This window comes from Hypanus sabinus, chromosome 22, assembly GCF_030144855.1.
Source record: "Hypanus sabinus isolate sHypSab1 chromosome 22, sHypSab1.hap1, whole genome shotgun sequence".
In the NCBI taxonomy this organism is placed as follows: domain Eukaryota; kingdom Metazoa; phylum Chordata; class Chondrichthyes; order Myliobatiformes; family Dasyatidae; genus Hypanus; species Hypanus sabinus.
The window spans coordinates 60,422,537-60,440,025 of record NC_082727.1 but is presented as its reverse complement, the minus strand read 5'-3'; the positions used below and the strand labels follow the sequence as shown (position 1 = coordinate 60,440,025).

Below are 17,489 nucleotides of genomic sequence, written 5' to 3'. Positions count from 1 at the left end.
TCCCCCCTCATTCTCCTCAACTCCAGGGAATACAGCCTACCAGACATTCCTCATATGGTAACACTTTCATTCCTGGAATCATTCTCATGAATCTTCTCTGAACCCTCTCCAATGTTAGTATATCCTTTCTAAAATAAGGATTCCAAAACTGCACACAATACTCTCAAGTGTGGTCTCACGAGAGCCTCACTGAGCCTCAACATCACATCCCTGTTCTTATATTCTATACCTCTAGAAATGAATGCCAACATTGCATTCACCTTCTTCACAACCAACTCAACCTGGAGGTTAACCTTTAGGGTGTCTTGCACAAGGACTCCCAAGTCCCTTTACATCTCTACATTTTAAATCCTCTTCCATCTAAATAATAGTCTGCCCGTTTATTTCTTCCACCAAGTATATAACCATACACTTCCAACACTGCATTTCATTTGTCACTTCTTTGCCTATTCCCCTAAACTACCTAAGTCACTCTGCAGGCTCTGTTTCCTCAACACTACCCGCTCCTCCACCTATCTTTGTATCACTGGCAAATTTAGCCACATATCTATTAATACTGTAGTCCAAATCATTGACATATATCATAAAAAGCAGTGGTCCCAACACAGAGCCCTGTGGAACTCCATTGGTAACCTGCAGCCAGCCAGAATCGGATCCCTTTACTCCCACTGTTTTCTGCCGGCCAGCCAATGTTTTACCCATGCTATTAACTTCCCTGTAATTCCATGGGCTCTTATCTTGCTAAGCAGCTTCAAGTGCAGCATCTTGTCAAAGACCTTCTGAAAATCCAAATATATCACGTCTGCTGCACCTCCTTTGTCTACCCTGCTTATAATTTCCTCAAAGAATTGCTGCAGTTTTGTCAGGCAGGATTTTCCTTTCAGGAAACCATGCCAGCTTTGGCCTTTCTTATTATGTGCCTCCAGGTACTCTGTAATCTCATCCCTAACAATCGATTCCACCAACTTACCAACCACTGATGTCAGGCTAACAGGTCTATAGTTTCCTTTCTACTGCCTCCTACCCTTCTTAAATAGTGGAGTAACACTGGCAATTTTCCAGTCATCTGGTACAATGTCAGAATCTATTGATTCTTGAAAGATCATCATAATGCCTCCGCGATCTCTCCAGCTATTTCCTTCAGAATCCGAGGGTGCATTCTATCAGGTCCAGGAGATCTATCCACCCTCAGTCCATTAAGCTTCCTGAGCATTTCTCAATTGCAATTTATACTGTACATACTTCACTTCCCTGACACTCTTGAATGTCTGGTATACTGCAGACGACTTCCACTGTGAAGACTGATGCAAATTACGCATTCAGTTCCTCTGGCATCTCTGCATCTCTCATTACAATATCTCCAGCGTCATTTTCTATTGGTCCTATATCTTTTACTCATTATATACGTTAAAAAGTTTTTAGTATCGTCTTTGATATTTGTTGCCAGCTTCCTTTCATAATTCATCTTTTCCTTCCTATTGAACCTCTTAGTTTCCTTTTGCAAGTTTTTATAAGCATCCCATTCCTCTATCTTCCCACTAGCTCTGGCTTCCTTGTATGCCCTCTCTTTTGTTTTTACTTTGGCTCTGACTTCATTTGTCAGCCACAGTAGCGTTCTTACACAGAAACAGAAAATCTGCAGCCCTTCAGCTGACAAAGCTGTGCCAAACACGTCCTTACCTTAGAAATTATCTTGGGTTACCCGTAACTCTCTATTTTTCCAAGCTCATGTACCTATCTAGGAGTCTCTTAAAAGACCCTATTGTATCCGCCTCCACCACAGTCGCCGGCAGCCCATTCTACGCACACACCACTCTCTGCGTAAAAAACTTATCCCTGACATCTCCTCTGGACCTACTTCCAAGTACCTTAGAAATGTGCCCTCTCATGCTAGCCATTTCAGCCCTGGGAGAAAACTTCTGACTATCCAACCAATCAATGTCTCTCATCATCTTATACATCTCTATCAGGTCACCTCTCAAACTCAGTCTCTCCAAGGAGAAAAGGCTGAGTTCACTCAATGATGCACCATCAATAACTCACTCTGAGACGTAAAGCGAGATATCGGCTTTGATTGACTGGAAGAAGGAACAAACAGTGAGTGACCACCATACTACATCCTGGAGACTGAGAGGCCGGGTTCAGGCCTTGATCGCCTTTATACAGGGGTCTGTGGAAGGAGCCACAGGTGCAGTCAGCAGGGGGAGTGTCCAGACAGGTATATGTAGTTCACCACACTCAACGTATTCTGATAAGGCATGTTCCCCAATCCAGGCGACATCCTTGGAAATCTCCTCTGTACCCTTTCTATGGTTTCCACATCCTTCCTGTAGTGAGGCAACTAGAACCAGTACTCCAAGTGGGGTCTGACCAAGGTCCTATAGAGCTGCAACATTACCTCTCTGTTCCCAAACTCAATCCCATGACTGAAGAAGGCCAATGAACCGTATATTTTCCCTTTGAAAATTTCTTCTTATTTGGAATATTTCTGTCTTGCACTTCCCTCATTTTTGCAGAAACTCCAGCCATTGCTGCTCTCTGTCCTTCTTACAAATGTTTCTTTCTAGTCAACTTTGGCCAGTTCCCTTGTCATGTCATTGTAATTTCCTTTATTCCACTGAAATACCAACACGTTGTATTTTATTTTTTCCCTCTCACATTTCAATGGGAACTCAATCATATTGTGATCACTGTTCCCTAAGGGTTCCTTAACCTTAAGGTCTCTTATCACCTCTGGATCATTGCACAGCAACCAATCCAGCACGGCCGATCCACTAGTAGGCTTAACAATAAGCTGCTCTAAAAAGCCATCACTTAGACATTCTACAAATTCTCTCTCGATCTCTAGTACTGACCTGGTTTTCCCAAGCCACATTCATGTTAAAATCCCTAACAATTATCATGACATTGCTTCTCTGACATACCTTTTCTATCTCCTGCTGTAATTTGTAATCCATATCCTGGTTGCTGTTTGGAAGCCTGTATACAACTGCCATTAGGGAACTTTTACTCTTGCCATTTCTTAACTCAACCCATAGTGACTCTACACCTTCCGATCCCATGTCATCTCTTTCTAATGATTTAGTATCATTTCTTATATACAGAGCCATATCACCTCCTCTGCCTACTAACCTTAGCCAAGTTTCAGAGATGGCCACAACTTCATACTTGCCAAATTGTAGCTGAATTTCAAGAACGACTATTTTATTCCTTTTGCTGTGTGAATTCAAATATAACACTTTCAGTCCAGTATTTGTTGCTTTTTATTTTAACTGCACCACACCTCTATTGCTCTGCAACTCATACCACTGGCTGTGATTAAGCCTCATCTCCTGCCTATTCTTTCTATAATCTCTTTGACTTATTTCAGTTTTCCCCTTCCTCAACCCTATCATTTTGATTCCCATCCCTCTGCCAGATTAGTTTAAACCCTCCTCTATTAAATGTGCCTGGTAGGATATTGGACCCTTTTGGGTTCAGGTGTAACCGGTCCTTTTTGTACACGTCATACCTCCCCCAGAAGATGCCGCAATGATCCAGGAATCTAAAGCTCTGCCCCCTATCACCAGTCTCTCAGCCACACATTAGCATGATCAGGTGCATTATTCTTGCACTTGCTATCACATGGCACAGGCAGCAATCCTGAGATTACTACCCTAGAGGTCCTGCTTTTCAGCTTCTTACCTAACTCCTTGAAATCTCCCTTCAGGACCTCCTCTCTTTTTCTACCTATGTCATTGGTACCAACGTGTACCAAGACATCTGGCTGTTCACCCCCTCCCTTCAGAATACTCTGCACCTGATCCGAGACATCTCGTATCCTGGCACCTGGGAGGCAACGCACCATGCGTGTATCTCTAACAGGCTGACAGAATCTCCTGTCTGTTCCTCATCTACCTCTTTTCCTTCTGGCCCACTGAACCAAGCTTATTGTCAGAGACCCAATCGTTGTAGTTGTCCTCTGTCAGGTCATCCCCTTCAACCACATCCAAAATGAGTTAACAATTATTGAGGGGGATGGCCACAGGGGTGCTGTCTATCTGAGCTCTTCCCTTCACTTCCCTGACTGTCACCCACTTATCTAACTCCTGCAGCCTCAGGGTGACTAACTCCCTGTAGCTCCTCTCTATCTCTTGTTCACTCTCCCTAATAAGCTGTAGTTCATCGATCCGCAGCTCCAGATCCCAAATATGGTCTATCAGGAGCTGCATCTCAGTGCACCTGGTGCCAATGTGGTTATATGGGAGACTGGAAGATTCCCAGGATTCCCACATTTGACATCCAGAGCAAAACACTAACCCTACTGGCATCCTCTGGTCAAAGACTCCCTCACCATAGGGAGGAAGTCACAGACTCCCTCACCATCCTCTCCACATCCACTCTCAAGGCCTTTCAACATTCAATAAGTTTCAATTAGGTCACCCCTCATTCTTCTGAATTTCAGTGAATACAGGCCCAGAGCCAAACACTTTTCACATGACAAGCCTTTCAATCCCAGAATCACTTACATGAACCTCCTTTCAACTTTCTTCAATGACAGCACATCCTTTCTTTGATAATGGGCCCAAAACTGCTCACAATACTCCAAATGTGACCTCACCAGGGCCTTATAAAGCCTCAACATTATTTCCTTGCTATTATATTCTAGCTCTTGAAAAGAGTGCTCACATCACATTTGCCTTCCTCGCCACCAATTCAACCTGCAAGCTAACCTTTAGGGAATCCTACACAAGGACTCCCAAGTCATTTTGCACCTCAGATTCTTAAAATTTTCTCTCAATTTGTAAAACTGTCTATCCTTTATTTCTTCCACTAAAGTGCATGACTGTATACTTCCTGAAACTGTATTCTATCTGCTACTTTGCCCATTCTCCTAATCTAAGTCCTTCTGTACCTACTTTCTCAAAACTACTTGTCCTTCCACCCATCTTCAAATCATCTGCAAACTTTGTCACAAAAGGCATCATTTTTGTCATCCAAGTCCATGACACATAAAAAGCAGTCCCACACAGACCAATGGAACACCACTAGTCACCAGCAGCCAATCGGAAAAGGCTCCCTTTATTCCCACTCTGCTTCCTGCCCATCAGCCACTGCTTTATCCAAGCTAAAATCTTTCCTGTAATACAATGGGCTCATAGCTTGTCAAGCAGCCTTAGGTTTGGCACCTTGTCAAAGGCCTTCTGAAAATCCAAGTATACAACATCAACCTTTTCTATCCTGCTTGTTACTTCTTCAAAGAACTCCAACAAATAAAATAAATTAATTGACTTAGTTAATATTCTTCTGTATTCATATTAAAATATTTAACAAAATTATACCACCTTGTTGTCCAGGAGCATCATTTCTTTGAGTAACCTCAGGTGATCCTCAGGTTTACTATTAAAATAAAAAATGTTAAGTTTATATTTAATATACAGGAAGGTTTAATTTGCAAAATGTAATATAATTTTAACTAAAACAGAGCTTTATATATTCCTTTCAAACATCAACTTGCTTTGCAGCAGTGCATTTAATCAAAATATATTTGAATAAATTAAAAGAAAACCTAACATCAATGAATTAAGGTATTCTCATGTCAGTGAACAAACTATGGGTAGTTTCGAATTTTAATACACACAAAAAAGTATCAAGATGAAAAAAAAAGCAATTCTAAAAGATCTGAGCAGAATTTAACATATCCTTTAGTTTTCTACAGAAAATCAGAAGCTCTCAAAATGCAGCACAGAAACAGGCCATTCAACCCATCTAGTCCATGCCAAAACTATTTAAACAGCCTACTCCCATCGAACTGCACCAGGATCATGGCCCTCCATATCCCTACCATTCATGTACCTATCCAAATTTCTTAAATCAAGCGCACATGCACCACTTGTGTTGGTAGCTCATTCCACATTCCCACAACCCTGAGTGAACATTTTTAATAACCTTATGCAGCATATTTATCTGCACAAGGTACAGAGAAAATAAATTTTCAAATGTTTATCAGAATCATTTAAACATTATTTGATGTAAACGCAACATGCAACCTTTGTAGGATATAAATAAAAAAGGTCTAATCTTTAAAAAAAAAACACTTGAAATTTTGTCCTAAAAATAATTGATTACAAGCATTCATCAGTTTGTTCCTTGGAGAAATAAATGCGCTCTAGCTTTTAAAATCAGAAATACACATCCCAGCAGTTCAAAAAATATCTACTGAAGATGGTGTCAACATATTGCTACTAATATATATTCATATGTATTTTGACCCTTACACTTTGCTGTTAAGCTTCCCTGTGTGTTACGCATTGAATGTAATACGGGAGGGCATTCTAGGTAGATTACTTGGAAGCAAAATAAACAGCTGCATTATTTGTTCCTCACCTCTGTCTCTCGTCTATGTTAATCACGGCCACCCAACTTCCAGGTACTACAAAAACAGCTACCACATGATATTTATATTTTAAAATATTTATCAGATTCTAACAGCTATACAGATTTATTACATCTCATTCATTGGTCTACAATACAAAATGAGCTTGCCTGACCACAAAAACAGTGCTCAAATACATCTTAGTTGACTAACTCTAAAGAACAAGCAAGCGTAGCAATGTCATAGTTGAATTATTTTCACATACAGTGGCTTTGGAGGTTTACAAAGAAGTCTGTGAACTGGCCAATCAGTCTTCTGGCACTTAAATGAACAATATGCTTGCTTACACCGTGAACATTGATTTGAACCTAAAACAGAATTAGCAAAAAAGACAAAAAAGTTCAAAAGCAGAAAAATGCACTAATTTCATATAATTAAACACTTAATAGCATAATTTTACAAAAACAACCTCACATCCAAAAACATGGCATTAAATTCAATATTTAAATAGACTAGCATTGCTCTACTTCATCACCAGTGCTGGGATACGTAAAGCCCACCATGACCTGTGTTTCTAATTATTGGTAGCCAAATTCCTAATTTGAGTCATAGCTAAACTCCCAATCACATGAACATTAAGACTCTTCATAACCATTGCCCTCATGCCATACGCCTGAAACCATCACAAATACTTTATTACCTTATCACTTACAATGCCTTGGAAAAAGTATTCCACCCCCAACTCTTCATTCACATGAGTATTATAACCAGGGATTTTGATCAACCTGAGAGCTTTTATTTGTGAATTACATGCTCCTTTTTCCCCTTTCAGTAAAGCCCAGAAAAAGGGAAATTTGTAAGCATGAAAAACTAAAAATTCAAATGTCAGCCATTCAAAAGCATTAGTTTTTCATAAGTACTGTGCTCAGTACTTAGTTGAACCACTTCTCGCATCTATTACAGACAGTAGTCTTTTGGATAAGTCCCTTAGCTTTGCACAACATGATGAAGCAAAATTTGCCCATTCCTCCTTGCAAAACTGTTCAAACTGTGCTAGGTTAGTTGGGGAAAGGCAATGGAAAGCAATCATGACATATTGCCAGAGATGTTTTATCGGGTTAAGGTCATGATTCTGACTGAGCCACTGAAGGGATTCAATTTTCTTCATCTGAAGCCACTCCATGGTTGCTCTGCCAATGTGCTTTGGGTTTTTGTCCTGCTGAAGAACTAACATCCTCCCCAGTTTAAGGATTCTGGCAGAGGTTATCAGGATTTCTATTCAGCAGCATTCATCTTCCCATCAATGCTGACCAGATTTCCAGTCCCTGCTGCTGAAAAGCACTCCCTTAGGATGATGCTACCTCCACCATACTTTACAGTAAGGTGGTGTTACCTTGCATTCCTAATAGCCAGTACTGTTTATTGTTCTTGTGTTAAAATGCTTTTGTGGGACTATGGTGGGAAGTTCCAGTTCATTTATTGTAACATTTTAGCTTATACAGTTATACATTTGTGTATTTGTGAGTCACCCGGATTTATAACCGGGGTGTGTGATAGTCACCTCTCCCATCTGGTGAGACCGGTTGGGTTCACTCTCCGGGTCATGGTGCCCCGTTTGTTTTGTGTTTATCACAATAAAACAGTTGTAGAGTTAAACACTTCCTCACCTGTCATTATGGACCAAATGGTCACGATATTTAAAATTTAAAATATAAGACATTATAATGTGAAAATAATGGGTGCTGAATACTTCTTCAAGGCACTGTCTCTGAGCTCAATATTGGACTCATTCTTCTGTATTTCTGTAATTTAAAAAAAAACCCAGAAATCGACAAGACTTTGATTTTATCCTTTTGCATTTTCCCAACTCCAGCTTCAACTATCTAGGACTGAAGCTGTGGAGTTATTTTACAATAAACACAAATTCCCTAGCTCTATTTAATTTCAGAGCCCTTCATACAATCATTTGCCTGCACCAGAGTATTCAACAACACTCCCAAAATCTATTCCCTCAGTCTGAATGCTGTAGGGAATTTTATTATCCCAACATATCTTTCACATACTTCCCACATCTAGTTGTGTTTTTTAAAATCCTTCTCATATTCTGATTGAAGACTTTATCAGCATGCTATACCATAGCAGCAGTATTCCTTAAGGAAACAAGCATGTAGGGTTTGAATAAGGACAACAAACGTTCAACATAAGGAATGTAATTTTTCACCCGCCATTGCGTCTTCATTCTTTCCATTATTACTTTCTTTCCTACAATTTTCCCTTCAAATATCTATGCATGCTTTCTACCAATCCACATTATCCTTCTGAATTCTAACCACTATATGATCAAGTGTGATGCACCATCAATAACTCTCGGAGACAGGAAGTGAACGATAGGCGACATCTCGGAGACTGAGGAGGAGCAGTGCCTCCAATCGCCTTTATACAGGGGTCTGTGGGAGGAGCCACAGGAGCAGTCAGAAGAGGGGCATGTCCAGACAGGTATACATAGTTTACCACATTCATCCCCTCTTTGTTTTAAAAGAGAGTCCCCACAGGGCGAAGTTTCTTACAAGTCTATCAGGCGGTCAAGTCTGTCCCTGTGATCTACATTGCACCGGTGACGGTGGTTGTGCTGGCTCCGGCCTGACTTGAGGTGCCAGCCCGTTAGGCATCAGTAATCCCTCATGCCTGTGCGTGGCGCCTGGTATGGGAGTGTCATGAGGAGTCTGTGTAGGGTTTGGCGTGCACGGTGTCTCGTGGCTATATACATCAGTGGGTATGGGGTTCACAGTCACTGTGGAGTGTTCGAGGTAGGGGTCTGGTGCTCCTGTGGGTGCCAGGTCGCAGACAGAGACCGTGTCCTCCCGCCCATCAGGTAAGACCAGGTAGGCATACTGGGGATGACATGAAGTAGGTCAACCCTCTCGACCAGCGGGGAGTATTTATTGCTCCTCGCATGTTTCTGGAGCAGCACCAGCCCTGAGGACGTCAGCCAAGCCGGTAGGGTGGTCCCAGAGGCAGACTTCCTGGGAAAAGAAGAGTTGCTCATGAAGGGTGGCATTGGTGGATGTGCACAACAAGGAGCGGATGCAGTGGAATGCCTTGGGAAGGACCTCCTGCCAGCAAGAGACCAGCAATCCCTTTCACCTAAGGGCTAAGAGTGTGGCCTTTCACACCGTGGCATTCTCCCTCTCCACCTGTCCATTCCCCCGGGGATTATAGCTCGTGGTCCTACTAGTAGCAATACCCCTAGCCAACAGGTATTGGTGTAGCTTGTCACTCATAAAGGAGGACCCTCTATCACTGTGGATATAGCAGGGGTATCCGAACAGAGTGAAGAGCTGGCGCAGGGCTTTTATGACGGACGTGGCAGAGGATGGCAAAGGGGAACCGCAAGTACTCATCGATTATGTTAAGAAAGTACACATTGCGGTCGGTGGAGGGAAGGGGGCCCTTAAGATCGATACTCAGTCGCTCAAAGGGGTGGTTGGCCTTGATAAGTTGTGCCTTTTCAGGACAGTAGAAGTGCGGTTTGCACTCAGCACAGACTTGACAGTCCCTGGTCATCGTCCTGATTTCCTCAAGGAAGTAAGGCAGGTTCCGGGCTTTCACGAAATGGAAAAGCCGGGTGACAGATCTGCATGGAGGGTGTATAGCCGGTCGAGCTGCGCGCTGGCACATGTTCCCCGGGATAGGGCATCAGGGGGCTCATTGAGCCTTCCAGGCCGGTAGGAAGTCATAGTTGTAGGTGGAGAGTTCTATTCTCCAACTCAAAATTTTATCATTTTTGATTTTGCCCTGCTGTTGGTTGCTGAACATGAATGCAACTGAGCACTGGTCAATCTGCAAGGTGAACCTTTTGCTGGCGAGATAGTGCCTCCAGTGTCTAACAGCTTCCACTATGGCCTGGGCTTCTTTCTCCACCGCGGAGTGCCGAATTTCAGGGCCTTGAAGGGTACGAGAGAAGAATGCTACCGGCCTTCCTGCCTGATTGAGGGTAGCAGCCAGCGTGAAGTCGGAAGCGCCACTCTCTACTTGGAAGAGAATGGTCTCATCCACCGTATGCATTGTTGCTTTGGCAATGTCCCCTTTAATGCGGCTGAAGGCCTCGTAGGCCTTGGCTGAGACGGGAAATGTGATGGACTTGACCAGGGGGCGGGCCTTGTCTGCGTAGTGAGGGACCCACTGGGCATAATAGGAAAAGAAGCCGAGGCACCGTTTGAGGGCTCTGAGGGTGGTGGGATGAGGGAGTTCCAACAGGGGGCGCATATGGTTGGGGCCAGGGCCAATGACTCCGTTCTCCATGACACACCCAAGGATAGCAAGTCGGGTGGTTCCGACCACACACTTGTCCCTGTTATAGGTAAGGTTAAGAGCTTTGGCCGCTTGGAAAAATCGTTGGAGGTTGGAGTCGTGATCCTGCCAGTCGTGACCACAGATGGTGATGTTATCCAGATATGGGAACATGGCCTTCAGTTGGCACTGGTCCATCAGCCAATCCATTTCCCTCTGGAAGACAGAGACACCATTTGTGGCACTGAAGGGGACGCGCAGGAAGTGATAGAGCTTGCTGCCTGCCTCGATGGCGGTCCGGGGCGGTCCTCCGGGTGGATGGGGAGCTGATGGTAAGCAGATTTTAGGTATGTGGTCAAGTATACTTGTACTGAGCTATCTGATTGACCATATCCGCGATGCCGGGTGGGGGTACGCGTCAAGCTGCATGAAGCTACTGATGTGGCTATAGTCCACAACCATCCTATTTTTCTGCCCTGTCTGAACAACGACCACCTGGGCCCTCCAAGGACTTGTGCTTGGCTCAATGATCCCCTCCGAGTAGCCGCTGCACCTTTGACTTAATGAAGGCCCTGTTCCCCGCGCTGTACCTCCCGCTTTTAGTTGCTACAGGTTTACAGTCGGGGGTCAGATTGGCGAACAGTGGTGGGGGAGGGATCTTGAGGGTGGAGAGGCAGCAAGTGGTGTCTGTAGCGCGGCTGTAGGCTTGGTGTTGGGTGGGATGTGCGGGTCGGTGTGTGTGTGTCGTCAGTAGCGGGGTATGTGACGAAGTCCCACAGAACGGAGGATTTCTGACAGTGATTGGTGGGAGAGGCCTGTCATACTCCATTGTCACACTTTTCAGGTGGCTCTGGAAGTCGAGCCCCAATAGCACAGGGGCACACAGTGGAGGCATGACCAGTAACACAAAGTCCCGGTATTCTGTGCCCTGCACCACCAATGTCGCTACATAAACCCCCCCCCCGGATGTCTGTGGAATGCGATCCAGAAGCCACGGTGACCTTCTGGCTTACCGGCTGTGTCACGAGTCCACAGCGTTGCACCGTGTCCGGGTGAATAAAACTCTCAGTGCTGTCCGTGTCTAACAGGCAGCTAGTCCTGTGCCCCTCCACCAGGATGTCCATCATTGACCTTGTGAGCTGGTGTGGAGCGCTTTGGTCGAGGGTCACAGAGGCCAGAGTTGCATTGCCGTTTTGGTGCCTGGTAAGCACCTGTGGGTCGGAGGCAGGGCGAGGTGGCGCCAACAAAGATGGCCACCCCCACGCCTCGCACGCGGCAAGCAAGATGGCAACACCCATGCCTCGCACACGGCGCTGCTCAACCCCGCTCCTGGTATGGACTTACAGGCCTTGGCGAAGTGGCCCTTCTTGCCGCAGCTGGAGCAGGTAGCTTCTCGGGCCAGGCAGCGTTGTTGGGGGTGCTTTTCGAGTCTGCAGAAGTAACACTGTGTGGACCCGCAACTGGCAGCAGCCGTGGTCGACTCGCCGGTGGGTTGTGGGGTCTTCATGGACTCGTGACTGGCAGTAGCCGAGGACGATTCACCAGCGGGTTGCGGGGTCTGCAGTGTCCATGGGGCCGATGGGAGCGTTGGTGGACAGCGTCAGCGTTGTGCAGTAAGGCCTCCAGCGTGTCAACCAGCTCGATCGCCAAATGTAAGGTAAGTTCGGCGCATTCCAGCAGCTGCTGGCGCATGTACACTGACCTGATCCCCATAACGAAGGTGTCTCTTACTAGCAGCTCCTCGTGCTGTTCCACCGTCAGTCCCCTGCAGTCGCAGGCCTGTATGAATGTCTGTAGGGCCCGGACAAACTCAGCGCTCGATTCTCCGGCCCGCTGCCGCTAAGTGATGTTTTGCGTAGGCAGTGTTTACTGGCCGCTGGTATTGCCTTTTGAGGGCATCCATCACACCCCGGTAGTCCGTTTGGTCATGGAGTAGATCATTGGACTGATTCTGGAGAGGAGAACCCCACGCACCGTGGCAGGGTCGGTCACATGCATCTCCTCCAGGTACGATTGGAAGCATGCTAGCCAGAGTTCGAAAGTGTCACTGGCTTCCTGGGATTGAGGGTGTCAGGTCATAAAATGCTCTCCATGTTTTAAAATTGCTGCTAATAAAATTGATGCACCAACAATAACTCTCGGAGACAGGAAGTGAACGACAGGCTTTTATTAGCAGCAAAAGGGACCACGACATATCGGAGACTGAGGGAGGAGCAGTGCCCCAATTGCCTTTATACAGGGGTCTGTGGGAGGAGCCACAGGAGCAGTCAGCAGAGGGGCATGTCCAGACAGGTATACATAGTTTACCACAAAGTGACAAAGAGTAAAAAGAAACACTGTTTGAAACAAATATTGAAATAATTCAAAATGTGATATTTTTAATTCATGGAACTTAAGGGGAAAGCCAACAATTTACTTCAGTAAAACAAAGTGCTGGAAACAGTCAACAAGCATTTAATGATAAAGATCCTTTTGTCAGAAATGGAAGAGAAAACATTATTTTAAAAACCTTGTGGAAAGGCTGTAATTTTTTTGGGTGTGGGGAGGGAATCTGATGCCAATGGTGTCCTCTCCTAGGACATCTCCAGCAATGAGGCCTTAAAGGGAGAGAGCTCCTTTCCTTAGATTTCACACGACATTCAACCCATTTGTGCCAGATTTTAGCACAATTCATCAATCTCACTCTCCCATTATTGCCCTGTAACAGACATGCATATTTTCTTGGTCTCTTCTACCACACACACTAAGCAATTAACTTACCAAGCTATTATTGCTTTGAGAGGTGGGAAGAAACCAGAATACATGGGTGGGTTGGGGGAAAGGAAGAAGCAAGTCATTGAGAGAACATATAAACTCCACACAGACAATGGAGGTCAGAACCAACCACCAAGATCACTGAAGTAGTGAGCATCAGCAATAGCTATGTCACAATGCCACCAAGTTGGCACGGCGCACTCCTGCCAAGCCTAACACAAGACAACCCATTTGAAGTTGCCAAGCAATTATAAGATAGACAGAAAAATGTCCTCAATATCTCCTTTAACAAATACAACATCCTTACTAGTAACCCAGCTCATTATTGCTCAAAGTGGAGCAGGGGCATTCAAGAAGGTCCATACAATAATATGGCTTATGTGGCAAAAACTGATATTCAGAATTTAAAGCATTTAAATATTTGGATGAGCACTCAAAACAGTGATATTGAAGAGTATGAGCTGAATATCGGAAAAAAGTTTTAAGTTAGATGGGTGCTTGATGTCCAGCAGAGATTGTGAACCAAAATGACACAATGTTGATTGTATGACTAAAATTTGCACATTCTGTTTCCATGAGCAAATTAGCAACACCATTTCCTACATTATAAAAGGTAAACACAAGCGCTACTTCATTGGAATGTTCCAACAGGAATGTCAGATGATATAAATGCTGATGTTGAATATTCATGTTGGTTATCTGTTCAGTAGTGGCACTTGCTCAGTCCATCAATCATAAGCTCAAACACCAATCAAATTCTCAGCACAATTCAGCACAGCAGTGCTCTAACATCAGTACTGTTATCTCAGATGGAATGAAGTCTATCAGTCATTCGTGTTGGGAAAATTATCCCATACAAAATTCTGAATATTAACCACTGAACACTATTACTAGGAAAAGATTTTGCAGGAATGTTGTTGACAACAGAGCAACTGACCATCTCACATTCAGCACTACTGTCTAAACTGGGAGAACTGTCATACAAACTACTCAGCTACTGAATTTTTTACATAAATCCAAATTATATTTGTGATAGTCAATTTACAGAAAAAGACTAATTTTGTTTATTTTTCAGGTGAAAACAAAATTATTTTTCAGGGGGAAATCGGTCCGGATTAGAGGTTCTGAATTACCTCAAGAAACATACGGACAGCACAGCACATACACCACCACAATCTCTTAATGTTTTCTGTACATCTACCAATATTTCAAGATTACTGTTTCAAGAATTTTAATAGGATACTCAATAAAAGCTGGAGGCTACAGAATTATCATTATTTTTCTGCTCTTTAGCCTTGTGTTAATATGCTCTACTGTAGTACTTCTATCAGCTATATTCAGACTAGGAATTCAAGTCACAAATCTGTTGAATTTCACAACCATTACAAAAACCCCGTATATCAAACCCCTTATATTCTGATGTGGTATTTTTGTGATTATGAAGACTGAATAAGGGACGATAAATATTGTTACTTATTACAACAAAAAACTCACCTTGGCGTCCACAATGAATGCAAAGCATGGAAGATGTCAGTGAAGATGTCGCAGACATTTTCTTGGGATTAAAGTCTGTAAGTAAACATCTTGCTACCAATTATGGAAGTGGACAAAGTCATTATTAACAAAATTAACATTATTCTGACTGCATTTTCATAAATTATTTGAAAGTTAGTGTTAAAATTAACATTCTTTATTGACTAGATCATACCAACAAACCCACTTAAGGTCCCAACTATAAATTTAAAATATTACTGTACTAATTATAGTTTCAAACTAAGCTTTCCTGTTTGATGAAATTTGACAGGCACAAGGTATCATAAAGACTGTGCAAAACATGCTATCTAAAAAAGTACAGAAATGGATTTAAGATTTATTATGTCTCCATTGTGTCCAAACACCATAAAGCAAGAAATCAAAAATTAAAAGTTTGCAATGAGCAACTCAAAAATGAATTGTGACCAATACTTTTGAGTCCAGTTCTGAGGTTTTCAAGAAAGTGCTTGGTGTTCAAGCAATGAAAGCCACAGCACAATTCAAGATAAACACATTGAAAAATTTGGTCTGATTAGTTTTGAATCAGAGTCTGTTTACTGAATTATATGGAAATGAAAAAGTAAACAAATTATTTCAAATTAAACTGATAAAATTAGGAACAAATCAGTGAAGGAAACTCAAATAATGATGGAAAGAAATAAAGGAATAATTTCTTAAATGAAGCAATGGTGAAGGCCACAAAATTATTAAACAAACCACTGACTGCAATAAAGTGATGCCTCTATTTGAAAAGTGTGACATAATTTTACTTTCAAAAGCTTTGGACAGATTTCACAATATTGCAATCTCAACTTTTTAAAAAATTGCTTACATTGTTTTCAGCTGATACTGATGGAGAAATTAAGGGGGCAACGGTTCGATGCTGAACTCTTTCCTACAAAATAAAACATCAGCTCAAGAAGATTGCCTTGGAAGGGTATCAACTGTCCCACATCACCAAAAATATTATTTAGCTATACAGTAAATGACCAGCTTCACTAAAACAGAAAAAAGTATTAATATTAGCAATGAAACTTCAGAATCTATTTTCCCTCTTCTCTTGCCTTCCAGGACAGCTAGAAAAACTTGGCACCAACAGAATCACTAGCAGACAACAAAAAAACAGATTTAACATTCATAGATTCCAACCTAATCCAAAGTGTCAAGCATCTAAAACTCATCAAGGTCTTGCACATAAGACTGTGTCAAGGCAAACCAGAACATCAAATTTCAGAGAAAAGCTTTTAAAAAATGATAGATATCAGGTTATTGTCATATAAATCAGGATGCAATGAGATTCAATGCTCACGATGAAACAGAGTGAGCAGTATACGTGCTAATAATAAATATAACAATGAGCACAAAATAGCAGAATGGTGCAAAGACCAGAGGGTAATCTGAAGTTGTGCAAAACAAATACTGAAGTGACAATAGCACAATAACCAAGAGAGGAAGAATTAAGGGAATGAGAATATGGCAGCACCAAAGAGAAGAGCGTGTGAAAGGGGCAATTAGTTCAGAAGCCTGAAGCACTGGGGAAGAAACTGCTCTCAAATCTGGACATCTGGGCTTTCAATCTCTTATCACATAAGGTCAGAAGAGAAAGGGGAATGGCCAGGGTGGCACGTGTTCTTAACAAAACTGTTAGCCTTCCTGCAGCAACATACTGTGAAGATGCATTTGCTGCAGGTTCCAAAGCAGATCAGTTGCTGTACCAGGCTGAAATGCAACTTCAGAGCTAATAAATCAATGCCCCACAAAATAACAATTAAAAGTATTCAACAATTCAAAAAAAAAATCAAACCAGAACAAAACCTCTAGGACATAGTTTGATAGCTTGATCTTATACTCAGAATCACTAACTTTAGTAAGCTGAGACATTCATCTTTATGAAGAGATGCTTTATTAAATTACGCTCATAGCACAATCTGAACAGGAAGCAGTCTCTGGCAACAGTAACAAAAATTTGAAGTTCACCCCAGCTATATTTTTCTGGAATCTATCAGTGTAGAGTTGCAGGTAAATTACTGACAAAGTCCAACCAGCAAATTTAAGATTCTGCATTCAGTATACATCTTAAACTTTCATAGAACAGTATAGCAGAATACAGGCCCTTCAGCCCACAAAGTTGGACTGATCTATTGACCTACTTTAAGATCTAACCTTTCCTTTCCACATAGCCCTCCATTTTTCTTTCATCCATCTACCTAAGAATCTCTTAAATGTCCCTAATGTATTTGCCTCTACCACCAACCCTGGCAGAGCATTTCATGCACACATCACTCTGAAGGAACTTATCTCTGACATCACCCCCATACTTGAATCAGTGTAAAGTTATGCCCCAAGTTAGCTATTTCTGCCCTGGGAAAATGACTCTGGCTGTCTATCTATGTCTCTTATCTTATACACCTCTATCAAGTCACCTCTCATCCTCCTTTCCAGAGAAAAGCCCTAGCTTGCTCAACCTGTCCTCAGGTTATTCTCTAATCCAAGTAGCATTCTGCTAAATCTCCTTTGCACTCTTTCTAAAGTTTCAACATCCTTCCTATATGAGGCA

At 42.7% G+C, this 17,489-nt stretch overlaps 1 protein-coding gene across 1 annotated transcript in view; it reads right to left on the bottom strand.

Moving 5' to 3' along the window:
- Nucleotides 1–17,489, bottom strand: part of tdrd1 (tudor domain containing 1) — a 117,000-nt gene that overhangs the window by 60,666 nt on the left and 38,845 nt on the right. The window contains exons 4-7 of the mRNA XM_059947904.1: nt 15,765–15,827; nt 14,894–14,968; nt 6,621–6,723; nt 5,325–5,379 (exon numbers count right to left, since the gene is read on the bottom strand). Of these exons, the coding sequence (XP_059803887.1) occupies nt 5,325–5,379; nt 6,621–6,723; nt 14,894–14,951 (216 nt within the window). The 5' untranslated portion in view covers nt 14,952–14,968; nt 15,765–15,827. The remainder of the gene's footprint in view (nt 1–5,324; nt 5,380–6,620; nt 6,724–14,893; nt 14,969–15,764; nt 15,828–17,489) is intronic.